This window comes from Fomitopsis serialis (assembly GCF_022376445.1).
Source record: "Fomitopsis serialis strain Sig1Antser10 chromosome Unknown B0H18scaffold_5, whole genome shotgun sequence".
Taxonomy (NCBI): domain Eukaryota; kingdom Fungi; phylum Basidiomycota; class Agaricomycetes; order Polyporales; family Fomitopsidaceae; genus Fomitopsis; species Fomitopsis serialis.
The window spans coordinates 666,765-692,626 of NW_025954965.1; the positions used below are offsets into that span (position 1 = coordinate 666,765).

The 25,862-nt window shown below is 52.1% G+C and overlaps 11 protein-coding genes across 11 annotated transcripts; 4 read left to right on the forward strand and 7 right to left on the reverse strand.

Annotated features, from left to right (window-relative positions):
* Positions 1-73: 73 nt before the first annotated feature.
* On the reverse strand, positions 74-2,230 carry B0H18DRAFT_978761 (T-complex protein 1). The gene is made up of 8 exons (XM_048044347.1): positions 2,095-2,230; positions 1,956-2,041; positions 1,571-1,908; positions 1,342-1,523; positions 1,164-1,290; positions 623-1,115; positions 248-572; positions 74-188 (listed from the first exon to the last, which is right to left on the reverse strand). Exons 1-8 carry the CDS (start codon positions 2,171-2,173, stop codon positions 154-156), a joined length of 1,665 nt encoding a protein of 554 aa, XP_047898734.1. The 5' UTR covers positions 2,174-2,230; the 3' UTR covers positions 74-153.
* A 214-nt stretch (positions 2,231-2,444) lies between these two features.
* On the reverse strand, positions 2,445-3,549 carry B0H18DRAFT_978767 (uncharacterized protein). The gene is made up of 5 exons (XM_048044348.1): positions 3,426-3,549; positions 3,286-3,372; positions 3,195-3,236; positions 2,772-3,143; positions 2,445-2,719 (listed from the first exon to the last, which is right to left on the reverse strand). The coding sequence occupies exons 1-5, from the start codon at positions 3,465-3,467 to the stop codon at positions 2,576-2,578; spliced, it is 687 nt and encodes a 228-aa protein (XP_047898735.1). The 5' UTR covers positions 3,468-3,549; the 3' UTR covers positions 2,445-2,575.
* A 589-nt stretch (positions 3,550-4,138) lies between these two features.
* Positions 4,139-6,193, forward strand: B0H18DRAFT_951400 (uncharacterized protein; the record flags this gene model as incomplete). Its single annotated transcript, XM_048042022.1, has 7 exons — positions 4,139-4,168; positions 4,216-4,341; positions 4,410-4,667; positions 5,073-5,442; positions 5,467-5,696; positions 5,750-5,971; positions 6,032-6,193. 7 exons carry the CDS (start codon positions 4,139-4,141, stop codon positions 6,191-6,193), a joined length of 1,398 nt encoding a protein of 465 aa, XP_047898736.1.
* A 172-nt stretch (positions 6,194-6,365) lies between these two features.
* B0H18DRAFT_491528 (uncharacterized protein) lies at positions 6,366-8,949 on the reverse strand. Its single transcript, XM_048038284.1, has 22 exons — positions 8,922-8,949; positions 8,652-8,852; positions 8,576-8,594; positions 8,435-8,513; positions 8,368-8,381; positions 8,225-8,311; positions 8,163-8,172; positions 8,093-8,110; positions 8,007-8,032; positions 7,927-7,952; positions 7,842-7,873; positions 7,765-7,789; positions 7,695-7,706; positions 7,619-7,634; positions 7,520-7,562; positions 7,360-7,460; positions 7,246-7,305; positions 7,152-7,179; positions 7,035-7,095; positions 6,811-6,953; positions 6,583-6,748; positions 6,366-6,534 (listed from the first exon to the last, which is right to left on the reverse strand). Exons 2-21 carry the CDS (start codon positions 8,704-8,706, stop codon positions 6,650-6,652), a joined length of 954 nt encoding a protein of 317 aa, XP_047898737.1. The 5' UTR covers positions 8,707-8,852; positions 8,922-8,949; the 3' UTR covers positions 6,366-6,534; positions 6,583-6,649.
* A 1,928-nt stretch (positions 8,950-10,877) lies between these two features.
* B0H18DRAFT_491546 (uncharacterized protein) lies at positions 10,878-13,231 on the reverse strand. Its single transcript, XM_048038285.1, has 20 exons — positions 12,943-13,231; positions 12,865-12,883; positions 12,737-12,815; positions 12,670-12,683; positions 12,509-12,610; positions 12,446-12,455; positions 12,373-12,390; positions 12,283-12,308; positions 12,199-12,224; positions 12,109-12,140; positions 12,027-12,051; positions 11,953-11,964; positions 11,874-11,889; positions 11,770-11,812; positions 11,608-11,708; positions 11,498-11,557; positions 11,414-11,441; positions 11,298-11,358; positions 11,089-11,240; positions 10,878-11,033 (listed from the first exon to the last, which is right to left on the reverse strand). Exons 1-20 carry the CDS (start codon positions 12,995-12,997, stop codon positions 10,962-10,964), a joined length of 951 nt encoding a protein of 316 aa, XP_047898738.1. The 5' UTR covers positions 12,998-13,231; the 3' UTR covers positions 10,878-10,961.
* A 627-nt stretch (positions 13,232-13,858) lies between these two features.
* Positions 13,859-14,805, reverse strand: B0H18DRAFT_1092558 (Mog1p/PsbP-like protein). Its single transcript, XM_048032320.1, has 4 exons — positions 14,609-14,805; positions 14,443-14,559; positions 13,989-14,389; positions 13,859-13,928 (listed from the first exon to the last, which is right to left on the reverse strand). The coding sequence occupies exons 1-3, from the start codon at positions 14,683-14,685 to the stop codon at positions 14,041-14,043; spliced, it is 543 nt and encodes a 180-aa protein (XP_047898739.1). The 5' UTR covers positions 14,686-14,805; the 3' UTR covers positions 13,859-13,928; positions 13,989-14,040.
* A 105-nt stretch (positions 14,806-14,910) lies between these two features.
* On the forward strand, positions 14,911-17,912 carry B0H18DRAFT_978804 (HEC/Ndc80p family-domain-containing protein). The gene is made up of 10 exons (XM_048044349.1): positions 14,911-15,079; positions 15,133-15,261; positions 15,440-15,848; positions 15,905-16,091; positions 16,144-16,238; positions 16,289-16,433; positions 16,488-17,041; positions 17,117-17,247; positions 17,303-17,696; positions 17,759-17,912. Exons 1-9 carry the CDS (start codon positions 14,994-14,996, stop codon positions 17,445-17,447), a joined length of 1,881 nt encoding a protein of 626 aa, XP_047898740.1. The 5' UTR covers positions 14,911-14,993; the 3' UTR covers positions 17,448-17,696; positions 17,759-17,912.
* A 1,545-nt stretch (positions 17,913-19,457) lies between these two features.
* B0H18DRAFT_869462 (uncharacterized protein) lies at positions 19,458-21,834 on the forward strand (the record flags this gene model as incomplete). The annotated part of the gene is made up of 14 exons (XM_048040021.1): positions 19,458-19,708; positions 19,772-19,958; positions 20,015-20,059; positions 20,109-20,296; positions 20,350-20,402; positions 20,454-20,620; positions 20,681-20,790; positions 20,846-20,892; positions 20,942-21,003; positions 21,054-21,164; positions 21,202-21,226; positions 21,286-21,448; positions 21,486-21,540; positions 21,595-21,834. The coding sequence occupies 14 exons, from the start codon at positions 19,458-19,460 to the stop codon at positions 21,832-21,834; spliced, it is 1,704 nt and encodes a 567-aa protein (XP_047898741.1).
* Positions 21,804-23,892, reverse strand: B0H18DRAFT_1181884 (ribonuclease H-like domain-containing protein). Its single transcript, XM_048035968.1, has 7 exons — positions 23,405-23,892; positions 23,209-23,350; positions 23,008-23,150; positions 22,770-22,946; positions 22,594-22,710; positions 22,438-22,539; positions 21,804-22,361 (listed from the first exon to the last, which is right to left on the reverse strand). The coding sequence occupies exons 1-7, from the start codon at positions 23,561-23,563 to the stop codon at positions 22,224-22,226; spliced, it is 978 nt and encodes a 325-aa protein (XP_047898742.1). The 5' UTR covers positions 23,564-23,892; the 3' UTR covers positions 21,804-22,223.
* Positions 23,893-24,164: 272 nt separating this feature from the next.
* On the forward strand, positions 24,165-25,141 carry B0H18DRAFT_869176 (U3-containing 90S pre-ribosomal complex subunit-domain containing protein; the record flags this gene model as incomplete). The annotated part of the gene is made up of 5 exons (XM_048039991.1): positions 24,165-24,224; positions 24,292-24,442; positions 24,499-24,573; positions 24,628-24,897; positions 24,963-25,141. The coding sequence occupies 5 exons, from the start codon at positions 24,165-24,167 to the stop codon at positions 25,139-25,141; spliced, it is 735 nt and encodes a 244-aa protein (XP_047898743.1).
* Positions 25,142-25,232: 91 nt separating this feature from the next.
* On the reverse strand, positions 25,233-25,703 carry B0H18DRAFT_869734 (mitochondrial ribosomal protein L31; the record flags this gene model as incomplete). The annotated part of the gene is made up of 4 exons (XM_048040042.1): positions 25,233-25,265; positions 25,317-25,436; positions 25,488-25,602; positions 25,654-25,703. The coding sequence occupies 4 exons, from the start codon at positions 25,701-25,703 to the stop codon at positions 25,233-25,235; spliced, it is 318 nt and encodes a 105-aa protein (XP_047898744.1).
* Positions 25,704-25,862: the final 159 nt, after the last annotated feature.

The window sequence follows — 25,862 nt, forward strand, 5'->3', positions numbered from 1 at the left end:
AAAGCGGAATATAACGGCGCACCATCGGGCAGTGGCACACGAGTTAGGTTCATACACATGAGATGCTGTTCATCGTTGACTATAGTAACATTATACATTGTCATTGTAAAAGTCACGGCGATCCTGTTGTTTCTCCCCTGACATACCCGCCCTCTAATGGCCGTGAGGGTCTGGTTCGCCCTTCGATTCTACACAGCGGAATGAATATCCAAGCCCAATGCACGAGAATGTTGCAGAGGCTACTCACCAGCTACGCATTGAATGGCATCGTCAATACGAAGAAGCGACACTGCAGCCTCAAAGGCCGACTTTAGACTCTTGACCTTGCTGATCGTTGGTTCCAAAATGCCGGCAGTGACGTTGTCGCGGACCTCGCCGTTCAACAGGTCAAGGCCATAGCGCAGAAGTGCCTTTTTCGGGTCTCCGGCCGGAGCATTAAGTGCCGCATTATGATATGCGCGCAGTTTGGCGACGAGGTCCGTTGAGTCCTTCGCTGCGTTCACAGCCAATGTCTTCGGAATGACCAACAACGCGCTAGCGAACTCGGCAATCGCCAGTTGTTCTCGGGAACCCTAAGAAACGTGAGCTTATCTGGCACGCATAACGAAACCGGATTACTGACCAAAGTTGTCGCAAAGTTCTCGAGATAGATCGAGAGTGCGGTCTCGACGGCGCCTCCTCCGGGAACCACGGCACCACTCTCGAGCGTCTGCTTTAGAATAGACAGAACGTCATGAAGGGCCCTTTCCATCTCATCCAGCATATAGTCGTTCGCGCCCCGGAGGATGATGGAAGATGAGCTGACCACCTTGGTGCCCTTGACTAGAATGAGCTCATCGTCCGAGATACGCTCCTGAACAACTTCCTCGGCAGTTCCGAGGTAGCTCGGTTCGAACGACTCCTCGCCCTCGAGATTCGCAAGACTCGAGACGAGGGTGCCGCCCGTCGCCTTCGCTATCCGGCGCAAGTCCTCCTTTCTACACCGGCGGACTGCTATGGCGCCTGCCTCGACGAACTCCTTAAGGCACATATCGTCGATACCTTTTGTAGTCAGGACGACATTTGCTCCTGCTGCGAGAATTTTGCGGACACGCTCCAATGTAATCTCGGACTCTCTAGAGGACGATCAGACAAGGTCATGAGGACGGCAGCAGTAGCCGTACCTCTTCCGGATGTCCTCAAGCTGGTTCGGATCATCGACAAGGATCTGCACACCCAGTTGCATGCGAGCTTTCTGCAAGTTGATGTCAAGGCACGCAATCTTGGCGTTGGTTATGCGCGTCTTCATGGCTGGTCAAAGCACGTCAGAGTATGAAATGCATCGAAGGGACAGGTACCTACCCTGACTCGCGACGGTACAATTCAGAGCATAGCCCTTGACGTATATGGATTCACGAGCACTGCGACCGTGGGCTTTCAGAACATTCACCGCCTTCACAGGGTACTTGATGTCGCCGCGGCTGTTGATAGTCTTTACAGCCAGCATAGCATCGACAGCCATAGGTGCAAAGAGGTCGTCGTCTCTGCCCACTGGTAAGTACACTCAAGATTAAAGATCGTCGGGACTCACCCTCCAATGATCTTACTCGACATGCTAGTCTTTGCTGCGTTGATGAGTGCCTCCCTAGCCAGCGCGTCTACCTTCACGCTCATCTGATCTTGCATGAACTTGACCGCCTCTCGGCACGCGAGCCTGTACCCAGTGATAATCGTAGTAGGATGGATCTTCTGCTTCACAAGCTCATTTGCTCGGCGAAGCAACTCGGCAGCGATGAGTACCACAGATGTCGTTCCATCGCCGACTTCCTTGTCTTGTTTTTGTGCAAGATCGACGAATACTCTGCCTGCGGGGTGCTCGACCGCGAGGAGGGACAGGATGGTCGCGCCGTCGTTGGATATCGTGACTTCCTGAAGCGATATGAGATGAAAGAATAATATGAGGACGCGTCACGTACTCCGATGTTGTCCACCAGCATTTTGTCCAGCCCCATAGGACCTAATGAGCTTTTGACGACGTTTGCGATCGTCTGTGCAGCCAGGACTGAGGACACGCACGCGTGAGCTACAGATCGCCATGACTTTGTGAATACTTACCATTCTGATCGCGTACATCTTGTCCGGAGATCCTGTCACCACCCAAGAAAACACCTGCACGAGGATCGCGTTGGAACATGGCGTCGGCGTCGGTGTAGAGTGCAGAATGAAAGGTGGCTGAGGCTCGAAGAGCTTGTGAGCGCCAATGGACGCGATTGACTTACGCACTCAAAAGTGGCAGTTTATAGCTACCATATCAGGCCTTGCATAAACTATTGACGAACAGTAACCATAGTGTTGTGTACTCCTGCCACATTTTCCAGACATTCCTGTCGCTGTCATATAATCCTTTGAACACAGGGTGGCGCTCTCACTCACTCACTGACTTAGAGCGGTGCTTGCGCGTTGCATGAACGTTTGAACATACAGCATATCATATCCTACACTACTTTTGTGCAATAATTTACAGTATCCATCCTAAGGTCCGACGTCCACTATCCAGTGTCCCATGCTAGTATGCATCCAAATCGTAAGTAGAACGTTACACTCTTGCCCATATCTCCTGACGTGCTACGCCTATTGGTGGGCTGAACATCGTGACAGGAATGTTGACATGCAAGTAATCCGCGGGTTTGCGACAGACTGCGGTAGCACTGCTTCGCCGTCTGCGTCTCGTAGACGCCTTCTGCGGTATTGCGGTCAATCGCAAGCTCGCGTTGGTATTGATCTTAACTCACCTTTATCATTGCACCCTCTTCTAAAACTTCGTCTTCGCCAGGTTCACTGTGGCATCGAATGGAAGGAACTTCGTCCGCAAATGGGTCCACCATTTTCGGGGCTCCCATCTCGACAGGGTAAAACACCTCCGCGAATTCGCTCGGTGGGTGTACTATTGTTGGCGAACCCCTCACCACTTGGCGGATGTGTGTGGTGGGGAGCTCGGAGCTCGAGCTACCCACGGGCTGCGTCAGATCCAGCTGACTACCCGATATTGATGGCTCTCCGTCATCGAGGAATGGGTTGCGGAAGTCAAATGAGCTCGCTGAGCGCGACGAACTATCTGCTCGCGGGCATGGCGGCCGAACGGTGATACTCTCTTGGGAAGGCACCTGGATGCACAGTCTGCCTTCATCCAGGTAGGGAGTTCAAGAAATACGCACATTGCCTGGAATGAAAGAGCCGCTCATTGGACGGTCGCGTTTCTATAGGTACATGAGGCTTGCGACAACGCTTCTAAAGCGGACAACGCACCTTGGACGCTCGTGGTCTTACGGGTGACATGAGGGAGGCGCGGCGTAGCCTCTGTTTGTCCTTGGACTTCGCTGGTGGCGCATCCATCTGAGGTACTTATGCCTGAGCAAGCTAACATAACCATACGGCATCAAACTCACCTCGGACTGCATGTCTTTCTTCCTGCGCATAAAGTCGAACATGATCGTTATCGGCGTGATTGTTCAGAGTCGTCGAGTCGTCGGGTGTGCTTGTGGACAGAGATGATGCCGTTACAGCAAGGTGCGCTTATATATACCTTTCAGCAGAGCCGTCCGAATCTGAACCGCTGTACCAGTCGGAACATCCAACAGATCCATATCCGGGGACGGTTCGGATGACCGTGACCCTCTCATCTGACTGTCTACGCCGGAACATAGTTGATCATGATGCTAACAGTCGGGTGCTCGCTTGACCATGGGCGCCTCCAGCCGTTTCGGAGGGCGGATGCGACAGAAATGGCAGTCCCGCCTTCCGTTCGCAGCCGGATGCATCCGAGCCGCAGCCCCGTCGGATTTGCTGCGTTGTCTCGACCGCTCGGTAGGATTTTGGACGGATTTCCTTGTTCGCACTGTGCTCAAGTGCACTGACGGTGGGGCGCAGCGAAGCACAGAAGAGCCGAAGTCGGTACGCGTGACCTCGCAGTAGACGCGCCCAGTTTGCCACTTACGGTAACTCAGCCACATTACACGTACAGTATTTACGTCCTTGGTTCCTTTACGCGAGGAGGCCCAATCCAGTTGCACTCTGGGCGACCTGAGTATCCTCTCGCACACAGCTGCTGCAATCCATACATACCTTGCGGACCATCATATTCACTGTCGAACCTACTGCCATGGCCTCGATCAGCTCGCCGTTGAATACGGTATGTATATGGCAGTGCTGTATCGGCCACATTCTGAAGTTCCCAAGGCACATCAACACGCTGCGAACGCGGACGATTATGTTGCACAAGGCCTCCTTATTCCCGCGGCGGAGGAGCATTACAAGGCAGCAGAGGCGTATCAGGCTTGTGTGGAGGCCGCGACAGACGAGAACGTGAGGATATCGAGGAATCGTACGTACGTCGCCGCCATGACGCTCATGCACCGTCTGCTCGGCCATAGACGAAGCGAACGTTGAGGATGCTCTGCAACGACCACTCAAAAGCCGGAAAAGAACTGCAGAGGCGCATAGCGAAATTGCGCGAAGAGAACAAAGATCCTAGTCTTCCTCAGAAACCTGCGGGCGCCGCGCCCTCTTCGTCTAACGCTGCGCGTCCAGTGACGTTGCCCACCGCTCCCTCTCCACCACCCCATGCGCAGAACCGAATGTCCGACTCGCAGCAGACAGTGGACGAGTCTTTTATGCTCCTAGGTCAACGGGTGAGTGTCATCTTGCAGCATCAGGTATCCGTAAGCTATCGAGACCATTATGCTCGTCGCCGCCTGTGTGGCGAACGAGCATCGATACCTTGTCATGCTTACCTGAGTAGCCTTTTCTAGGTAGTGTGACAAGGTCGTTGGTTGAGTGCCAACTGACTTGACTCGTAACTCGTGTTTGCCACTTGCTCAGACCGCAGGCTCCACGCACGCAAGGTTTGAAGAGCATGGTGGTGTGGTGATATTCTGCACTCTCATATATGTCACCTTGGAACTGGGTGTGATGAATGCCACCATACCACGCTGTCGACCCAATCGTCAGAAAAACGATGCTGTAGCATCGCAGAGTAATGGCTCAATTGTTGGTCTCGCCGTTGCGATCGTACCACTGACACGTCCTACGTACAGAGCGATTCAGGCGATCCTTTCAATCAGTTTTGGAAAATCACGGAGGGCATGCTGGACTACCTATCACAGCCCGTGGCCTTCGCCACGGCACCGCTTGCACCTCCACCCCCAGCAGAAAGCACGCGTCGACGAGATACGAGCTCCAGTAGTGATACCGACCTCGAAGACGCCATCTCAAAGCGCATCTCGCGCGGAATAGGGCTCGTGAAGGCAGCGCGATCTAGGATGCTCACTCGCCACGACTCTTCAGCAACTACGTCAGACTCCGAGAATGGCCGTGCGGGTCCGAGTACGTTCCCTCCAAGACCACCACAATCGTCGCCAGACGCTGCCCGCGATGATTGGGATGATGAGTTTCGTGCGGATGATGGTACGTCTTTATTCGTGCATTGAGCGGCTACCGGGATGTCAATGATATCGCCAGAAGACGACATGGCCGACTCTTTCTGCCTCATCCCATCAAAGTCCGACACGCCCGCTGATAACATGAAGAGGGAGAACGAGACGCTCCACACCGACGTCGAAGAATTGCGGAAACGACTGGCATCTGCAGAGGGGATGCTGAAGATGCGGCAAGAGCAAGATCAACAACTACGCGATAGTATCCTCTTAGCCAGAAAGGAGGTATGCCGTTGCGAAACCAGTTTGGTGTTAGTAACAGACTGAAAAGTAACAAGGCACATCGCGCTATGATATCGTCGGTCGTCGCACCCACCCCAAGGCCGAGTCAACCAGGCATCGACCTCGCCTCCCTCAACATCAACGTACCGCCGGTGCCACCACCCGTCGCAGCGCTCAACCCAGGCAACCCTGGTCGTGATCGGGAGGCACAGCTAGTGCGAAGAGTCCGGGAGCTCGAAGAAGAGGTCCGCACGCTGAAAGCCGAGAATGAGAAACAGGTCCGTGCGCGCGATTTTTCTTGACATTCGCTGCTCACCATCATGGCGCCTGCCCTATAGAAAGCCATGATCGTGCGCTTCCGCGAGCGGTGGGAGAAGCTCAAAGAATCGGCCAAGCGAAAGAAAGTAGCCAAAGCCGCAGCGGAGGCCACGAACATTGTCAACGAGCGTATAGAGGAAGATCCAGAAGCGGAGGCAGAGGCCGAGAAAGATTGTTTCTGAGGACGTTGACGCGGTATGCTCTATGTTACCTTACGGTCATCGCCATCTTGATTGTGCTTCTTGCCTGTCGTCCGCTGCCGTTCGTGAGTCTGCTTCGGATCGTGGTGATTCTCCCTTCACAAGGCGGAAACGAAAAGCATGAGTATGACAACATGGAACAATGAACAGCAGGTTGGCCTCGGCTGATGGCATAGTCATCGTGCATCGCAAGACGTATCCGATGCATCCTCTTTGACATGAACATGACGCTCGATCAACGCTCGATGGCATTATGGATCGCGCGTGTAAGGGTACCTAGTCCGTATCTTTGTCCATGATTATCGTAAGCGATACTTTATATACTACAGAGGTATCAGAAGAAAATAACGGCCCTGTGTGCAAGTGCTGACCGACGCGACGATTTTTGCCGCTGCGTGCTCAGGGCTGCGTCCCGAACGTCGTACCCATTTGCGGATCTCAGCAGGAACTTGCGGAGATAGTGTCTTGCTGCTGTCCAGTGCGATAGTCACTCCGTATCTGCACTTCGCTCCCGACGTTACTGATGATGGGAGCATTCTAGTAAACGTGTCAGTTACTCAGTCTCAACGGATGTATCGAGTGGCGGTAAGTACGTATACCTTGCTGTGAGCGAGTCGATCCCGGAATCGCCTTCGCTGGAGCCTGGCTAGCACGACGGAGTCCCCTAAGCCAACAAGGCTGTTCGCGGACTCCCTCAGTGCATATCTTGCGTTCAGCGTAGCAAAGAGCGAATTGATGCCCACTAGAACGTCGGTCATCCAACGTGGCACCGATGAGTGACCAGACTTCGGGCTGATTCTGCGCGGAGAAGGATGAGGCTCACATTTGGGTATGACAAAGAAGATTGCGAGGAACGTCGCGTTGTCTGGCATGAGCGTGGCATACTGTCCCCGACGGTGTCAGACTTCGCGGCAGAACAAGGAGCAGATAAGTTGCGTACAGTGACAAGGCAAGCGATGGACGACACGCTGTATGAAGCGGCCCGTGGCTATCAGGAAGTGCTCGACCAATGTTGAATTCGTAGGTTGTCTGACCTCATCAGAAGCCCGCATTCTATGGCATACAGCATGAGTACGCTGATGATGTGTTCAGTTCTGGCAGACGGTAACGTAAGTTGCAGCCCCATACAGGATACAAGGACGACGAACCTAGGCGATACTGTACGGCAATGTGCCAATGACCAGCATATGGACACAGAGACGACCGCGTCAGAGAACGCGAGGGACGCGAGGGAAGCGTATATCTCATGCTAGGCCAAGTTGACATGGTTTGGTCAACTGTGAATGACTCGAAGACCATACGACTGACCGATAGAGATGCTAGCAGCTGTACCAGATTGCTCTCCTGGCGTCTTAGGCGAACAGGAGATGAGTAGATGTCGCTTTCGAATGAATGGACAATGCCCACAAGGAAAATGATATCTCTTGGGAAGTGGTGAGCGAGTATACCAGCATGAGAAAATATTGGCATATGGAAGGCTTACTCATTGAGATGGCTACGACCGTGAAGCATTTTAGCGGCAGCTTAAAGAGCAGGTACGGTGCAAATCGTACAAAAGGTTGTCAGAGCAGACCCGATCTATGCGGTGCCATTAGCGCGCCGCTGAGTGACTGAGGCTCGGCGCACATACTAGAAGAGCCAAGGCGAGTTTGCTCTTGCTTACTACGACAGGATTGCTGTCAGACATCAATAGCTGACACTGAGGGTTTGCTCACGTATCCACGTCCGATATATATAGATGCTAGGGTATTCATGTTAGCACAATACATAGCAACTGGCGAAGATGGCCGCTCGCCTCTTGATGCCTAGATGCGTAATTCCCTGGTTTTGTAGGCTCAGATTGGGTGGGAATGTCGTAAATGCACAGACTATTTCACTTACACTCACAAAGATGATGCCCTCAACAGGATATCAGCAACATCCGTTGGTAAATGCGATGTACTTTACTTACTCGGAAGCACCTGATCCACACGCCTATGAGCGAGCATTAAGACAATGTGGAATGAATATCACCATGCACTGTTGTATATGATGTCTTGCAAGTCGAACAAGTGGTACGCCGACCATATTGCTATCGCATAATGTGCACCGTCGTTAAACCTATGTCACATCCTCCATGAATGCGACCGCTGCGTCGCAATGGGCGTATGGCACACCAGAGAAACATTATCTAGATTGAATACATGTTAGTGCACTGACATGCTTTGAAATCGTGCAACGTACGAGTGTTCTCAGAATGAGGCTGTCGGCTCCGTTACGGGCGCAAAGTAGCGATGCCTGCGCGACCGTGATGCCGTATAGACTGTTCGAGGCTCTCCGGATGAGGACTAGTGCGGGTACCTTAGACAGTTAAGCGAGACTTACAACGCAACAAGCACACAGCCTGCACGTCGATGCTTCGTTAACTCGTAACCTGTGAGACCAGCCCATACCTACATACCTATCAACGTCACTCCTACGTAGTTTCCCTGCAGTTCGTCGTGTATCGTGGTCATGTTCGAGGGTTTCCAGAGACCCTGACTCGCTCTGGAGAGGTGGTATGTACAGGCGTAATGCTGGGTGCCTTGAGGCAAGGCCTCTACTTATATTCGGCGACCTGCGAACGCAAGACACAGCACTGCACGTTACTGACTGTGTGCGCCTTCGCGATGAGCGGCGATGAAATTATGCTCAGTAGCCTAGGAAGTGCGAGACAAGAAGACACACACACAACTGCATAGCCAGAGCTGGGCGTCGAACCAGAGTGCTGTTGATCGCGTCGTTCTGTTGAGGAGCTAGTCAAATGCATGCCCCCGTTTAAGTCCTTGAGCATGCCAATCCAAGGGATATGTTGTGATCTACTCATGGACAACATCAAGTTCGTGAGCTACATGTAATCAGATGCTTACCTGTACCCTGGTATACTTGATGGACTTCTCACTCTCGAGCTCCATATATGAATGCGTCGTGGCCGCAACCACTATCTCTTTCCAGCTAGGTCCATATCGTTGGGCCCCGCGCCTTTCAAACGCACATAGGCGGAGTCCAGCGGGTTTGATATGGGATCACACCGAGCGCAGCGGAATTTGACGGCCAGGCTGAGCCAGGCAGCCGCGACCTTGGCTAGGCGGCCCAGGTCGGGCGGCACAGTGTCCGGATCGCCAAATACCAACGTCCGACGACCCCCGCTCCTATGCGCACTTTCTGTGCGGGGCCCAACGATATGGACCTAGCTGTCACACGGTACCACGCTTCGAACCTACACAGCATAGCATTCTTGGAAATATACAAACAATGCTGGACCCGGAGCGTCGCAGTGACTCTGGGAAACTTAGGACTGGGAGTCAGTGGACGAGTCACTCACTGCCCAGGTAATACTTAGGAGTATGCAAACCGTGCCTCGGAGCGCAACACCGGACACTTGCTGGACCCAGTAGAGCATAAGAATTCGCGTGGTACAGCCAATCGGCCATTCAATTATCCAGGCCCCTTCGTCGAGATCCACCATTATGCATAGCCTTTGGAGCTCCTGGGAGCTCCAAGGAGGATAGCAATTCGTGCCGGCGCCCACTGCGAGCTCACCTGAGTGACAATAGCAGAGTTCCATCGATCTGTTAATCAGGACGCGTGCGATCCGTAGACACAGCCCAGTTGCTGAAGATTGTGTTTCCAACAATTGAAGGAATTGAAGCAGACCCACGGACTCCGAGTGAGATGCCACCGATGTTGAACCGACGTCACTGAGACTCTACTAGACTGCATGACTTTCATTGTGAGCAGTGTTTCCTATGTACCAGCTAGCTGGTTCCCACAGACTAGCATTTCCCAGTCAGTTCCAGCAGAGGCAGTACTGTGAAATGAGATTTCGAGAGGCTCCGACGATCGTCGAACTACGAGATGAGTCCTGTCACTGTCAGACGCGGGCGCGCACCTCGGGCCGCGACTCCGGCAACCGCGAGTCTCCACTGAGCAGTGCCAGTGCAGTAGAGTACTCATCCCTCCAACGTTCAACCTTCGTGTCCCTGGATACTGTATCCTTGTCTGACGCAGACGCTGCCACCGCTCGTCCCGACCGGTGCGCGAGCACGAACCTCAAGCAATTGTCGGTGGAATGACCGTCGTATCTCAGCCCATGGCCAAGTTGGCAAACCGGACTCTCAGAGTCTCCTGTACGTTGTCGGTGGTTGCAGTTGAGTCTCGAGGTCTCCGGCCTTTTTCACCCATGCATGCCACGTAGTGACTTCACCACGATGATCTACGCATCAACACGGAAACACGGGGCTGATAGGATGCTCGTGTAACAAGGTACTGTCTACCGAGATGGCACGGCGAATGACTCAGAAGCAAGCCGCGAGAGTGACAAGGCACGAGCTAGAGGCTTGACCCGGGTTACGGTTGGGTATCCGTTCGACAGTGTCGATCCGAACCCCATGTTGCTGTGAGTCGTCTGTATCAGTGAGTGATTCATGGAACATAAAAACTGGACGTCGGGGTGACGGGTCGAATACATGCGGCCTTGCCAATGTTCTGTGTTCGTGCGAGGGAACTACTCGGCATACAGTACGCGGATGTTCTGCCCATGTATCTGCACGTCGCCTGCGCATACACGGTATGCTGACGACGTGAACGCAGTATTATTACACTTGACAAGGGCCCGGCCTACTAGTAGTAGCGGTGGCAATGTACCATTGCCCACGTCATGCCATTCCCGCTACTCGGTACGCAGTAAACCGAGTCGACTATTTGAATGCGACTGCCACGCTCGCTGTTTTCACTCCGTGCTCTGCGCAATGGGCACGCCTCGCCGTATATGCCGGTGATAGTGAATCGCGTTGATACTGATCTACAATGCACATTAGAACCTGCAGTTTGACCGAATACGACAGGCATATACTTACCTGTCCATTACTCTTCTGACCATGAGAGGAATTCTGGCTCAAGTCTTCAAGTGGAAAGGACCCAGGTGAGGCTGGTGAGTAGATAACATTCTGATGTGACATCCTCAAACCAGTTCTCGCATTTAGCATAGCAAGCATAGAGTTCAGGGCCACTTTACAAGCTATTTGTCAGCATACTAATTCTCGACATCAACAACAATCTGACTCACATTTTGGTAGTATGGAGAACAATGCAAAAAAGCATGCATTGTTTGGCATGAGTGTTGCATACTAGAAGCATCTGAATAATAGTGCCTTGTGTATATACATTAGAATTGATGCATACTGTCACAAGACATGCCATTGATGCTATGCTATAGGGAGTGAGTCTCAGACATATTCATATCATTCTTAACAGAAGAATGCTTACCTTGTAGTCAATCCACTTTGAACACTGTGCAACATCAAAGTGTGTATGACATTTGTAGTCCTAGGGCAACAGCATTAGCAGATAGACTTTACTTTTTTGATATGACAAACCTGATGGATGTGTTGGGGTACTGTGCAAGCAGTACACAGACTATGATGGCAACAGCCATATCAGAGACAGCTAAACAGGCCAGGCTTGCATAGATAGCATGCTATGAGAGAGAATGTCAATTGTATTGCAGTATCATATGATTTGAGAGAAATTGAGCACACAGATTCTGCTAGAAACAGCTTGATGAGATTACTCTCTTGAAGTCTTGATACCATGAAAGTTAACATGGATGCTATTAAAAGACATCAATGCAAGCAACACTCACGAAGAAAAGGCAACTGCTACAAGAATAGAAGGTTGAATGGTGAATCTCAACTACATAACCTATGTCACATATGACTTACTGAGTGCTAGGGCTTTGAAAGCGATATACATGTCAGAAAGAACCTGCATGTTTTGTAAAAGCCCAGATTCTGACCAAAGTTCACCAAGGAGAACACAGTCTGGTAAAAGCAGCAATTGAACAGTGGACCAACTGAGTTAGGTACATAATGACATACCAACAAAGCCACAAGATATCTAAGGCTGCTGACTTATTATTGGATTTGCATCAGCTGTTGCTGGTGCTACCAATAAAAACCTTTGCTTACGTTTCCAGATGCGATGGATATATATACTCCAGCAATGACCAATGTTATCAAGGTAGCTGCATGTGATTTAGGAAATTGTCTTACCTCCTGACTCCTAGATTGGATATTCCCTACACAGTTTACAACATTGCAGCACATAAGTAACAATGGCACACCCATTGAATTGCAACTCACAGTTAAGAGGACTGTGGCCTGTTCCCAAATGAGAATCCAAATGAATAGTTAGAGGCATTCAAAGGCTTCTTACCCGGATGGTCCTGGTAGTAAGACATCAGTACACAGACTGGGTGTCATAAGCATATTGACCTACCATACATTCCCAAACAGAATACCCAGAATATTGGACCTATTAGTTACAGCCCAAGCATATGCTGGCCATGCCACTAATGCACAGTGGACCCCATCAATAGTCCTGTATAAACAGTGGCTCTGTGGATAAACCAGCTAAGCTAAGTTGAGTCAGCTGCATACCACAGAGAGAAGACCTATATAATCCCAGTGAGGACTCAACATAGCTGCCATTCATGATAGTGCATACCATCCATCGAAGAGCCCGATTGTCCGCAATCTTGCTGGTCCAAAAGGTGAAGATCTGTGCAGTTGTGATACCATACAGGCTACATACTGTCAGAGAACACCAAAACACAGCTGGGGATCATCACGTACAAGGCAACAAAGGTGCAGCCTGTCAGTCAGCAGAGCATGATCAGCAATTGACAATGCGGAGAGTCGTAGTATGTTCACCAAGGAATGCTACTCCCACATAATGAGACACGAGCCCTTCTTCAGAGGATGTCATTGCGACTACACGGACCCCTGTTAATTGAGTGTGAAGTCGTGCGTGTTGCCAACGGGGATGTGATGGGCAGGCGACCTTTTAACTCCTTACTCCAATCGCCCGCGTCCTGCGGTGCTGATAAGAACCTTAAGCAGTTTCACTTGATGATATCGTCATTTCAGTGACGAACAGACGGTGAACATTACGCATTCCGAGTTCCATGGCCAATGATAAGAGCGTAGATGCACGCTCAACGTTCTGGAGTACAAGAAGTGATGAGCGTCATGTACAAGCTCCGAGGACCCAATGAACATACATTTTGAACACGTCCATATGCAGGCGCGCGCGGCAGAACGTAAGTTCATACGAAGGCATGCATCTTTGTGGCTGTTCAAACGTTCACCCTTCAGGTTCAATGTTAGACCAACGCAATCGCTGTCAAATGATATCCTGATGATGAACTATGAGATGAGATGAACTCAAGTTGGCAGGGAAGGTGAAGACATCTAATCATACCGGCCTCTACGCCCCAACGTGTAAACACAGCCTGCGCCATCCGTTAGAGGTCGTGACACTAACGGAGTGCTGGCACAGGCGAGACAACTACGTGACAAATCCCAAGTAGGGGGTGGAATTTCCGCCGTCTGCACTCCTGATGTTGAGGCCGCTCTTTGGTATGAAGCGATGTTGTCGGCGGTCAGTATCATCACCGCAGCCTCTGACCCGTGCCTTTCAACGTCAGTGCACGAACTCTGTTTTTGACATTGTCGACACTGACATCCATCAGCACACGCATTGGAACCTTTCTGGGACAGACACGCAGCCACGAAGATGTTGAGCAGACAGACGAGTCTACTTAACAGTCCGTACCTTGTTGATCATGCGATCATTTACTGTTGCAATTCTAGCGTACGCACTTTCCCACAGCATTTACTTTATACTGTTACAATCTCTTCGCGTGATACATTGAATGGTCAGCCAGTGCGTAGATAACATCGATGAGTAAGCGTACCTTGATCTATAACGCTTGGCTTCGACACCAGCAAATGATGTCCGCCAGTCCTTCAGGCAAACAAGCCGTAATCCACGATCCGCAATGATCGCGCAGCCAAAGAAAATGTCTCTTGTGCAACGGCGAACTGGTCTCCCGTGATAGTCGCACCATCGGAGGTCTTCATCGGGATGTTCATAGACAACACAAGATCGACGTTCTTGTCTTGGATACGGTACACGGCCAGCAGTATTCGAAGTTCATCAGGATGGGTGTGGTTGAATTTACGAACGAGTTGTGTTCCGCTCAGGACGATGGGCAAAGGAGTGCGGTTCCCACTGCTCTCGCCTGAGAGCTGGGACACTTCGATGATTTTGTTCTCGACAGCATCGTTATCGTGGACCAAAGATTCAAAGTGTAGCCTGTTTCGAAGGACACTGTTAGATGCAGTTCTTCGGATAAGTGACAGATATACTTTACAATGTCGGCGGTCTGTTCGGCGTCGACACACTGGAGGACCTCGACAATAATGCTGATCCCCGCATCAGGGTACAGAAAAACTTCTTGCGTGTCGGGAACTTGTCGCAAATCGCTTGGCTTCATCAGACTCATTCCCTTCAAGAGGGCAATGGCATACGTACGATGCGTCGATCAATGAAGTAGGTAGAGTCGTCGTAATTGCTCCGCCGAACAGTTCTCGGGTAGCCGACGGTGGCATCCTGTCGGTTAATCACTATGTGGCGGTGTAGTCGATGCTGCCAATGACTTGACAGTGTTCAACAAGTGGTGAGAATTTGAACAGCAAGACCGTGCCAGTGGACGCACCAAGAAGTTGAACTTGGAAGTGCGGTCGTGCGTCTTCGGTCGCGGATGTCACTGACAATCACGTGAGTGTGACGGACGCGTTCAACAGCGGCGCGTTGATTTGAGGCGTCCGCGCGCACTTTGTCCTCAACGCCCATCGCTCTGTCCATCCTCCATTCGTTTTCCAGCCGTTTGATTTATACAAAGGGATCCAGACACGTCATGTTTGACTCGGGGCGTCGCTCAACGATGCAGCCCGCAGTCGACCCTCATAACAATGCCCGCTCGCACTTGCCTGTCCCTCCACTGTCAAGAAACCATCTCATACCGGGCGCATGTCACTTGCAGGACCGGCCTTGAGGGGTCCTTATCCTCCTATGGGACAAGTACCGGGCACCAATCCAAGGCAATCGATGATGCGCTCGCAGAATGTCAATCCGTTGCTGCAGAGCGCGACGAAGCCCAACTTCGGCCGTACACCCTTGCACAGGTGAGCTCTAGCTACACATGAGTCATGTATATCTTGTGCTAGTTTGTTTATGTTCCTGTCATACACGCGTGATCTTCATACATGATATCTACAATATAACACATGGTGTTGTCCCTTGTCCTGACTGTGCCGCTCTCTCAGGACAAGTCCCCGAACTCATCCACCACCATGTTTACAGTAGTACCCGAAGAGGATCTATGTGGGCTGGAGGATCTCAAGGCTCAGCACCTTCCGGCAGTCAGGGCACCAAGGACACTCGACCCCTACGAGATAGGCAGTTCCAAGCGAAGATGCGACAGGATGTCGTCACTTGGCTATTGGACAACGGCATGAATTACTCCCCGCAGGTGTTGCAGCAAATCACGAGCAAAGACTTTCGCACCGTATACCAGGATTTGGTGAGGCTGCTTGACCCAGAATGGCCATTTACGGAGCAGAAATTCGAGGAGCAGTTCGTCCAATCGTTGCGAGCTCTACGATACCCATACCTAGGTCAGCTAGATATCAGGACCCTGACGACTCCTGGAGCGATGCATACGTGGCCGCTCTTGTTGGGAGTGCTGCATTGGTTAGCTGAGATGGGAAGGGTCAGTCGACTGTACCAGCGAATACTATTGTTGGTCGGCTGATGCATGATACTCAGGCGAGGACACGTTATCTTGAAAGCAAAGACGTCACCCTGCAAGACTCGGAACTCGTACCTGACGAGTTCGAGGATATCAATCACCACCAAGCTCTCGCGTTGGACCATTGTACGCTCGCGTATGGAATGTTTCTAGAGGGCAAGGATGCATTTCCAGAAGAAGAGAAGATTCTTGAGGCACGATACGGTGAGTCGCGCGGCCGCACATCCAGTACAATGCTCTCATGTGCCACGTACAGCGAGAAAGGACGAGAAGGTTGTGGCTCTACTTGAAATGCAAAGGGAGGAACTGCACCGCGCTCAACTCGAACTGGAAGCCTTGGGGAAAGCGCCAGTATGTGAACCAAATGGGCGTATAACTGCCTTTGCTTATCATTTGTCTAGGCACCAATCGAGGACCTCAAGAAAGACCACGGGTTCATAACGCGGGATAAAGCAAAGTTCGAAGAAATTCTCCGGCGCTGTGAATCCAAGAAGAAGAAACTCATCGACAGTCTGGCGCGAGAAAAAGCTGATATAGCATATCGGGGTATGTCGCGTTCTTTCCCCCGACCCCTTCGACTCATGATGACGTGCGATTTAGTGTCCACCTTGGAAGAATTGCAGGCGGAGGAAGCAAGGTTGGCGGCAGTTGTGAGGGAACAGAACCTCTCCCCTGAAGAGGTGATCCGCATGAACACCGAACATGAGACTCTTACTCGTGATCTCGAAACACTCAAGCACAAGATCGCGGAAACGAACCAAGTCCTGGTGAAGCTCGAAGTCTCGCTCACGAGGAAAGTTTCAGATGCGGAGGAGGCGCTGGATATGTACGCGAACCTCTTGGCAAACCTCGGACTATTCCCGCCCCTGCCACCGCCCCTCGAGGGTGTCGATCTGACGCTGGACCTCAATTCAGCGGCGGCTAACCCGCAGAACCTGCTCTCGGGTGCAGACATCCGGAGGGTCATCAAGCCAACTCTCAGCCGCGTCGCCGAGATGAAGCGCACTGAGCGTGCGGACGTCGAGAGCGAGCGGATCAAAGTGGATAATGAGCTCGACCAGCTGACCCTCGAATGCGAAAATATGGACGAGGAGGTGCTGGAGACCAGTAACAAGGTCAACGCTCTAAATGACCAGGCCGATGAATTACGAGAGGCATGTCCTTTCATTACTGACAAACCATTGCCTTGCGATTGGATAATACCTGACTGACGCGACAATTTGACACAGGCTGCTCAACAAGAAGCCCTAGTCAGCAACGCTGAAGCGACTCGGCTGGAACGAGATCTTGCGCAGGCTAGGACAGCCGCGCTCGCTAATGGCGTCGGTGTCAAGTCCCGTCTCCAAGCTCTACAGATTGCGTATGTGTCGTGGCCTACTTTGAGTTGCGTAGACTCTGACGCTCTTGTTCGCCAGCCACCGAGAACAAATTGACAAAGTCAATCGTCTCAAGGACGAAACAATGCGCGCAATCATCAAGAACAGTAGCGATATCGTCATGTTCAAGGAGGAAGTGTCCAAACAGCTCAAGCACCTCAGAGATTTCGCCGAGGCCAACTAAGCATCTACCGCATCTGACGCGGTGCTATAGTCTTGCGCCATCGACCTCCCAGCAGTGTATTATTGCCTTAGTCAGTGCACTTTCCGTATGCGGTACATTTATACTATCTATTTGACTCGACGCAGGATTCGGTAGCATCGTACGCTCGACATCTCCGGAAGGGTGGAATCGATGAGAGTATACGCCCCACGATGCCGAGAATCTGTCCGAGGATATTGCAGCTGATTCGCCAACCGAGGACTCTCCGTGGTAGAAGCCTGTCGAATGTCTTCTCAATATCCGTTTTGAACCTGGGCTCCACTCTGGAACAGACTCGAACTGTCATGAACGATTCTGCCTACGGTTGCGATGAGGGCGTGCGCCCAGTGGTTTCCCAAGGAGGGTGTCTGGCCGCATATGGCTTTCACACGCGTTGCTACGGTGCACCCTTTCATGTACGTATGCTTCTCAGCGACTACCACTTGAGGGATTAATGCGGCCAAAGAGCGGTTCCGCTCCGACGAAGATTTGCGCATACCCCCAGGAATGAAGTGTCCATAAGGTGTCGCATGGTGGAGCCTACCTCTCTCAGTTATGGGGTGCGTCTGAATTACAAACCACTGAACGATGCGGATCTACGCTGACACCCCACCCACTGCAGCTGCGTTGTACCTCACAGCCTCTTCGCTCTGTTGAGTGCAGGACTGTTCTCACTGCCAAATATCGCTTCGTGGAAAGCTGCCAATGTGTTTCCGCATTTCGGTACCGTCCTCTCACGCCATGGTTACCGGTAGCCGGGGTCGGGTTCTATCAAGGTACGGCACTTTTGCACAAACAGCTCTATGATTAGGTCTACCTCATCCCCATTGGGACGGTGTACCACGAGCGGACTTTCTGGTGGATACCCGGAATGCTCTCGTCAAACCGTCCTTCCTAGTGCAGCGGCGGGATCACTGCCTTCGAAGGGCAAGATGACATGTAGGTCCGTCATGAGGCTCGATGCGCAGCGAAAGCAAACCTTCAATTGTCCAGAATGCCATGAACTGGTCAGGGGACGATCTCGACACAGTTTCGCCTTGCACGATAAGTTTATTCGACGCCTGTCTGACGGGTGGAAGATGCGTACGGTAAGTCTGACTTGATTGACTCAACGCGAATGCCAAGGCCTCCGAGCACGGACAGTGCCGGTGAGATCTACAGAATTCCTACCCTCTCTCATGAGCTCCGCTCTACCGGAGTCACAGATGAAATCCGCTAGGTAGTCGGACTCGGACTCAGACAGGTGCGTAGATCTCAGACATTCACGGACCGCTCGTTGACTAATTCCGATTGCAGAGTAAGGTCATTGGCTCCCTGTACTGCTAGCAGTCGACCGGCCGTGTGCTTCCACGACTGTCTAGATCCAGATCGAAGCAGACTTCTGAGAAGTCGAAGTGGAGATTATCATCATTCGCCCTCCTGTGTGGCAAGCCGTGAGTCGGTGCGATAAGTGAACCGTCTTTTGAATAGTCACGGTGGGAACTGACCGCAGAAAACATGCGTAGCTGTGCGCTATGGTGTGGAATCGCATATGTTCCTGACGCCAACGTCGACGCAAGCGCCACCTTCATAGCTTGTGAGACTTTTGCTCACGGCGAGCTCCTTCGGGTGAGATACGTGCTGAGATATACCGTTTGTTTTTAGAAATCGCTTCTCGTTATTTCACAGATTTTGGTCCGTGCACACCGGCAGCACCACCTGCTCACGAATAGGGTACTGCATGGCGGATGCGCCGAACTCTCAGGAGAATCTGGCAGTACCCTCCTCGGTATCACGGGCCATATCTTTGACCGAGGAACCATTCTCCGACACCATCTCATGGGCAGCGTGGGTTGCGCCGTATATTACAGACCTGTTCTCGGCATCGCTCAAAATCTATATAAGGTTGTGTGGACTGCGCTGAGGATGACTTGGAACTCCCCCCTTCGCGTCTTGGGATAGCTTCACTGTTTGCTGCGGCCCTCACCAGCTCTCGATAGTCGCTGTCCCATCATGTCGTCCGAACCTACGCCTGAAGTCCCAGCGCCCGCGTACGATGAGGCGGAGAAGGGTGCTCTACCTGACATTCACTCTCGGCCCATCGAAGTCTCGTTCAAGGACGAGAAGAAGGACCTCACGATTGCTCAAGTCTTGCCCGTGCCTTCCGAGAAGGAGACACCGGCACCTCCTGCCAAGGCTAGCAAACCACAGCAGTGGAAGTACTCCAGGTGGATCATCTGGACACTCTGGTACGACATGTACCGGTAAGTGTTTCAGATCCATGTCCTAAACGTATGTGTGAGCTTACACGACGATCATGTATGTAGGAAGCTCTTTACGATCACCTTTTCCGTCAACATAATCATGTTTGGTTTTGCGGTGTCAGGCCATTGGCCGTATGCTTACAAGTATGGCGGTGCCATGGCTATCGGCAACTTCAATGTCTCGGTTCTCGTACGGAATGAGATCTTTGGACGGTGTCTGTATGGTTTCGTGAACTTCTTCTTCGCAAAGGTAAGTCATCGTCGCAGATTCTTCATGTGAGACCGTTGGTCTGACATTCATGACAGTGGGCGCCGCTGTGGTGGCGGCTGGGATGCACGTCTGTGTTGCAGGTATGCCTAGTACATCTGATGATGCCGTGCATCGCTGACTCCAACACAGCATCTGGGTGGAATACACTCCGGTTGCGCAGTCTCTGGTGTCATCTGGCTGACTCTGAGAACTGTCCATGTCTACGTGAACCATGCCGTCTATCCCAATGCGCTGCTGGCATGGGCAGTGATCTCTAACCTCACTCTGTTCATCACGATGGTTGCTGGCTTCCCTTGGGTACGTAACTCGCATCACAAGTAAGTTCGCAATTTCACTACATGCATTTTGTTCCCCACTGACGTGACACCAGCGTGTTCGAGCGCTGGCACCGTTTCATGGGCTGGACTGGCCTCTTCTCGTCCTGTATGCAGTTTACAGCCTCGCCGTACTGATTTATGACTGATAATGATGTAGGGATATTCGTTCTTTTGGGGGACCTGTACTATGAACCGACGCGGACATGGAATATCAACGGCGTTCACATCGTGCGACAGCAAGACTTCTGGTATGTGATGGGTATGACGCTCTGGATTGTCCTTCCGTGGATCTGCACACGGCGCGTGAAGATCGACATTGAGCTGGTAAGTAACCTACCGATCCATTGCACAATCTTTGTGCACCCTTCTCACTGCCAAGGTCAGCCATCCAACAAAGTCGCCGTGCTCCGTTTCGAGCGTGGGATGCAGCAAGGTCTTCTGGGACGTGTGAGCAGGAGTGCTGTGAAGGAATACCACGCCTTCGGTATTATCTCGTAAGTTGTATCCCACCATTCTGACTATTGATAACAAACGTTGAACTTCGAACAGAGAAGGCCCACATTCCAGGTATCATTACATGGTGTGCGGTGTCCAAGGTAGGCATCCGGACATCCTCCGTCGAGCGTTGGCTCACCACGTGTAAAGGTGACTTCACAAAGAGTCTTGTCAATGACCCTCCGCGGACCATATGGACACGAGAGCTGAAGGTCAGAAAAGAATTGCTTCCGGTCATCACCTGTTTCTGACGATTAGACAGTTGGCTGGTGTCTCCAATACGTCGAAGCTGTATAATCGGGGCATCCGAATCTGCACTGGAACCGGTATCGGTGCGGCGCTAGCGACGTGCATCCAGTCGCCTTACTGGTTCGTTCTTCGTCTCTCTTGGCTGTTTTCGGGAATGACAGTTTTTCAGGTACCTCATCTGGATTGGTACGCGCCGGCTTGACTCGAGTTCATGTTATAGACCCTTGATGCTGGTTGTTTTGCAGGGTCAGATCAGGAGAAGACGTTCGGTCCGACGATTAGCGGTCTGATCAACAGGAACATTGGGCCTGAGCGATACCTCCTCTGGGACAGTAAAGTGCGAGGAGGACGGCCTGATACACGAAAGATCCTGAAGGAGATATACCACTCCTGGAAGGCTGAAGGCGAGTCTAATCGGTATCGTTGACTCAACGTCGATTAACAGTTTGACAGTCGTCTTCATCACCTCTAACTACCAAGGAAACTCAGAGATGATGCGGGTGAGTGCTGAGTTCGCTATGCTGAGCGGTCGTACTCATCCCTCTCTTCGATAGGCGTGCAAGGCGGAGAAGATTCCATGCTTCGGAACGCTCTGGGATTTCGTGAGCGACGCACTTCTTCAGGGCAGCACCGGAATACTGACCGTAAACATCATCTCAGTGATCTTTCGTTACGACCCCACGATTCTCTTAGACGTCATTCCTTACCATATAGACGACGAAGGCAGACGGAAGTCGCCCATGACGATGGTCCTCTCCTTCGCTCACCGCTCAGAATGTATTCTATCGTTGTAATCGGATCTATGCATATGGTCATTCACAGTACCAGTGGGAAAAGTCGCACCCTGCGACCGGATCACCTATCAACTAGCAACAAACGAAGACTGGGAACGGGAGAACCAATGAGATGCATGCTGCCGACTGCAGATCGAGAGATGCCATCGGTAGGATTCAGTACGCAAAAACATATCATGACGCAATACCAGGATCCAATTGCAAGGGAGCACGGACTCGGAGAGCGCTAGTACCGTCCAGTAGCCTCCCACACTGCCAATGACCGTCAATGTTCCCATCCATGTATAGGGACGAATGGCAAGGCGCAGCAATCTATGGGAAGCGGGCCAGGAGCATGAGAAGCGACGCATGCTGCGTGATTGGTTGAGCACTGGGCGAGCGGCAGTGGATCAAATATAGTCTTCCAGTACTTTGCCTCGCTTGCCCATCCAGGGCCACCGTTTTCTGGGATTTACGTGCATATTAGGCTCAAGCTTCACTCCTCGCCTTGGAAGCTCAGTGAGGATCCGTGCGATGTTCCGTGCATCCTGTACACATGAAATTGTCAAGGTTTGTTAACGTTACAGACAGACTGATGTGAGAATGTGGTGTGCGATGACTCACGTCAATACCGCTGTGTTGGCGACCTTGGAATGGCGCAAGGCTCAGGGATGCCAGTTGGCGCGGAATCGTAAGCGCAACACGACGCGAGATTGGAAAGGCATGCTAGGGAACCACCAGGTTCACAAAGTTATCCATAGCCAGCACAGGGGAACGCACCTGCTGCCCTGACTGTTCGCCGATAGCCGAGCGTTTGTCCAGGACGGCATCGAGCAAGATGTGAACGGCCTTGCGAATGTCTAGCACGTCCCCTGTAATCCATGCCGGCATCGGGACCTGCCAAGGTGCTGATCAACATGAGGACAAGGGTGCCACCTGGAGCAACCGTTCTCGACCTTTGAAATGAAGCACTGCTTCACCACGAAGTCGCGTATGTCGTACGGGCCGTCAGAGCACCAACAGAATTTGACAAGGCGGCGGCCAGTGTCAGGGTCGATAAGGCCATTGGCTTCGAGGAACTCTCGGAAGCTGTCTACGAGCTCTGTGAACGTCGGAGCACTGTCAACTTGCTCCTGCGTAAGTGAGAGTCACGTATGATTGGGCTGTGCTCGACGCATTGTTCTAGAGACGAACCTGGGTAATTCCAGTGAGCTGAGTGCAAAATTCGGAGAGTTGAGGTCTCCATGTTGGCTTCACGAAGCTTCTGAATTCACTGACTACCTCGAGGCATTCAGCGAGACCCTCGTCGTCTTTGTCCTTCCAACGCAGGAGGCACACTGGCCATTCCTGGTAAAGTTGTCAGAAAGTACATATTCAGCAACCAATCCCGGGTACTTTCAATGATCTCGTTTGGATAATCGAAAGATTTTGTACCCTCGCACGTCCCCTCGACGTCTAGAACAAGGAATGCGTCGTACAACTGCTTGGCGCGTTGCCTACTTTCCTGATCTTCTAGCACAGTTATCTCCGGTGGCTCCTACGACGCATATAGGTACAGATAGTTCGTAGATAGACCGGAGAAAGCACATACACGGAGGGACCGTACGTCCGCGTTACTGCTCAAATTCCCTTCACACGACCACCACCGTCGCCGGATAGATCTCACACAAAGCAGGAGGACCACTGTCAGGCCGAGCAAGATGTAGTCTTGCACTGTTCCGGTCCACATGTACCTCGAGATAGAAAACATGTTGGACGGATGCTCAAGACTCCGATCTCCCGTTTGTCCTCCGATCTATCACTGGCCAGTCTCGCTGTTGATAGTTCAACGAATGTACCGTGCCGAGCACGTACCGTGTACTCGATAAGACAGATACGAGCGTTTGCGATGCGACAATATCCCCACTTCCACTACAGAGTGAGACGGAGGTAGAAGTGAACCTTGAGGCAGCCTTGAGGACGATTTTGACTTCGAACATCGCACGAGACACAGATCACATGATGCAGATTTTGCGGAGATCCTTGAGCGCTCGTCTGCCAAAGCCGTCGGGCCCTCTTCGAAAGAGCCTTCGCATGGGACCACTCTTGGACTCGAGTTCGTCGGACGCTACTCTGGCCTGCCACTGAGCATTCCTCGCCCTCGCTCAGTCATCACACAAAAGCGTTGGATTTGACTCAAGATGAGCAAGCAAGGCGGTGACGATCTGGATGACGACTTTGTACCAGATGACCTCGTTGCGCTCTCGGAGGACGAGGACGCAGGCCAGTCGGCTGAGGGGGATGATGTCGGCGCATTTCTGAGCGCAGGGGAGGAGGATGAACCTCGAACAACAGGAGCGCAGGGTGCGACCATGAGTGCCAGTGAGAAGAAACGGAAACGGCGGGCGAAAGAGAAGGAGCGCAGGGCGAAGGTATGTGACCATGAAACGTCAGTGGAATGGAGACTGACATACCTTTTGCATCATCCGTCGCCTTCAGAAACGCCGACTTGCCGAAACACTGGATCCTGTCGAGGCACCCTCTGTCGCTGCCCAGCCTTCAGTACTTCTAGCGGATTACCTGTCCTCCATGCAAGCGAAGACATTCGCGAAGATGTCGAGTATCGAGTTGGCGGATGTTCAAATCCCTGGTACATATGTCACGGTTCTCTCTCGGAGCATGCTCTTAATGTTGACGCCTAGGCAGAGAGTTCGATAGTGGACACCACGCAATGGACTGGGTCCAGGAATCTGGACCAACTGGTGGATTTCATAACCAAGAGTGCGTCTTGCTGTTCCCACCTTCGGGTATACATGTTTACCGAGCCAGCTACAGTGGTACCCACACTGCGTACTCGTTTGTCGCAGAGACCCAAGTCCAACGGGTCGCCGACGTTGATATTTCTGGCTGGAGCGGCGCTGAGAGTAGCGGACGTCACACGAATACTTAAGGACAAGAGATTGCGTGGAGAGAAGGGTGGAGAGATCGCCAAGCTGTTCGCCAGACACTTTAAGCTCGAGGAGCACGCCGCCTACTTGCGCAGAACAAAGATAGCTGCAGCTGTAGGCACGCCGGGCCGGCTAGGGAAGCTGCTGTGCGAAACAGGTACGCTTGCGCGGAGTTGCTCACAGTTGCTCACGGATGCATGCTCACGACTGGCTGCTGTACAGACGTGCTTTCCACCTCCGCGTTGACGCACATTATTCTCGACGTCTCATATCAGGACGCGAAGAAGCGCGGCTTACTGGACATTCCTGAGACCAGGGACGAGGTCTTCCGGACGGTCTTAGGTGCACCGAAGGTTTTACAGGGTCTTATGCAGGGGAAGATCCAATTAGTGTTGCTATGAATACATTAGGATGTCTTGCTACTAAGCATCGCTGCGAGTGTAGAACATGCATAGTAATGCAACTGTTTGTTGCATGCTCGATATCCGTAACTCAGAAACCCACAGGGCTTTGCCGCAAAGTCAGCTGAAATGCGAGATGAGTATTGAATAAACATATCGCGCCGGTCATGCTCACCCGAGTCCACTTGGGAACCTTGTGGATGCCCTTCCGGTAGCCCCTTGTGTGCCGAGTGAAGACCGTGTATTTGTCCCTGGGTGCCATTTCATGCTCTTTGGGGAGCTGCAGAGCTTTCGTCTGTGTACAAGTGTGAACGTACATCCTACAGGAGCTTGAATCGACACTTACGAGAGAAGCACATTCAACCCCACTTGCCCTGACTGCCTCGATGACTGCGTCCACCCTCTTCAGTCGTGTCCTGGCATTAGCTTTGCGAGTACTCGACAACTTCCACGGGACCTTCCTGTCTGACGCATTAGCAGGTTAACGACGTCTATAAGAGATCTCTTCTCACCAGAGGAGGCCGCTAAGACTTGGCTGTGTTGCCCTGAACGCCCCGAACATGCTGTCCCCAAGTCGCCGTACAGAGCTGAGCGTGCAACTTGCAGGTCGGTGGCAGAAATTTGCTGACTAAGCCGCGTCCCGGCAGTTCTCGAGCGCTTGACGCGGACACTGCGACCTCGGCGACCTCGTCTGCTCTCGCTCACTACCATCGTCGTCAGT

Excerpts from the sequence above, each read along its gene's own strand:
- B0H18DRAFT_978761 (XM_048044347.1), bottom strand. The coding sequence starts at position 2,173 with ATGTTCCAACGCGATCCTCGTGCAGGTGTTTTCTTGGGTGGTGACAGG. Across the intron at positions 2,042-2,094 it reads AGATGTACGCGATCAGAATG|TCCTGGCTGCACAGACGATC; the intron begins GTAAGTATTCAC and ends GCGTGTCCTCAG. Across the intron at positions 1,524-1,570 it reads TCGAGTAAGATCATTGGAGG|AGACGACGACCTCTTTGCAC; the intron begins GTGAGTCCCGAC and ends ACCAGTGGGCAG.
- B0H18DRAFT_978767 (XM_048044348.1), bottom strand. The coding sequence starts at position 3,467 with ATGTTCGACTTTATGCGCAGGAAGAAAGACATGCAGTCCGAG. Across the intron at positions 3,144-3,194 it reads GCTCTTTCATTCCAGGCAAT|GTGCCTTCCCAAGAGAGTAT; the intron begins GTGCGTATTTCT and ends CTGTGCATCCAG. Across the intron at positions 2,720-2,771 it reads AAGAGGGTGCAATGATAAAG|AAGGCGTCTACGAGACGCAG; the intron begins GTGAGTTAAGAT and ends GCAATACCGCAG.
- B0H18DRAFT_491528 (XM_048038284.1), bottom strand. The coding sequence starts at position 8,706 with ATGACCACGATACACGACGAACTGCAGGGAAACTACGTAGGAGTGACG. Across the intron at positions 7,306-7,359 it reads TGCCGTACAGTATCGCCTAG|AACTGAACACATCATCAGCG; the intron begins GTTCGTCGTCCT and ends ACCGTCTGCCAG. Across the intron at positions 7,180-7,245 it reads GAATGCGGGCTTCTGATGAG|CGTGTCGTCCATCGCTTGCC; the intron begins GTCAGACAACCT and ends CGCTTCATACAG.
- B0H18DRAFT_491546 (XM_048038285.1), bottom strand. The coding sequence starts at position 12,997 with ATGACATCCTCTGAAGAAGGGCTCGTGTCTCATTATGTGGGAGTAGCA. Across the intron at positions 12,141-12,198 it reads TATCCATCGCATCTGGAAAC|TCAGCAGCCTTAGATATCTT; the intron begins GTAAGCAAAGGT and ends TCCAATAATAAG. Across the intron at positions 11,359-11,413 it reads CAATGGCATGTCTTGTGACA|TATGCAACACTCATGCCAAA; the intron begins GTATGCATCAAT and ends AGATGCTTCTAG.
- B0H18DRAFT_1092558 (XM_048032320.1), bottom strand. The coding sequence starts at position 14,685 with ATGCCACCGTCGGCTACCCGAGAACTGTTCGGCGGAGCAATTACGACG. Across the intron at positions 14,560-14,608 it reads ACTTCATTGATCGACGCATC|CGATTTGCGACAAGTTCCCG; the intron begins GTACGTATGCCA and ends GATGAAGCCAAG. Across the intron at positions 14,390-14,442 it reads CAGACCGCCGACATTGTAAA|GCTACACTTTGAATCTTTGG; the intron begins GTATATCTGTCA and ends CCTTCGAAACAG.
- B0H18DRAFT_978804 (XM_048044349.1), top strand. The coding sequence starts at position 14,994 with ATGTTTGACTCGGGGCGTCGCTCAACGATGCAGCCCGCAGTCGACCCT. Across the intron at positions 15,080-15,132 it reads CACTTGCCTGTCCCTCCACT|GGGTCCTTATCCTCCTATGG; the intron begins GTCAAGAAACCA and ends ACCGGCCTTGAG. Across the intron at positions 17,248-17,302 it reads CTCCAAGCTCTACAGATTGC|CCACCGAGAACAAATTGACA; the intron begins GTATGTGTCGTG and ends CTTGTTCGCCAG.
- B0H18DRAFT_1181884 (XM_048035968.1), bottom strand. The coding sequence starts at position 23,563 with ATGTTTTCTATCTCGAGGTACATGTGGACCGGAACAGTGCAAGACTAC. Across the intron at positions 22,711-22,769 it reads AGCAGTGCTTCATTTCAAAG|GTCCCGATGCCGGCATGGAT; the intron begins GTCGAGAACGGT and ends GCACCTTGGCAG. Across the intron at positions 22,362-22,437 it reads GCCAACACAGCGGTATTGAC|GATGCACGGAACATCGCACG; the intron begins GTGAGTCATCGC and ends TCATGTGTACAG.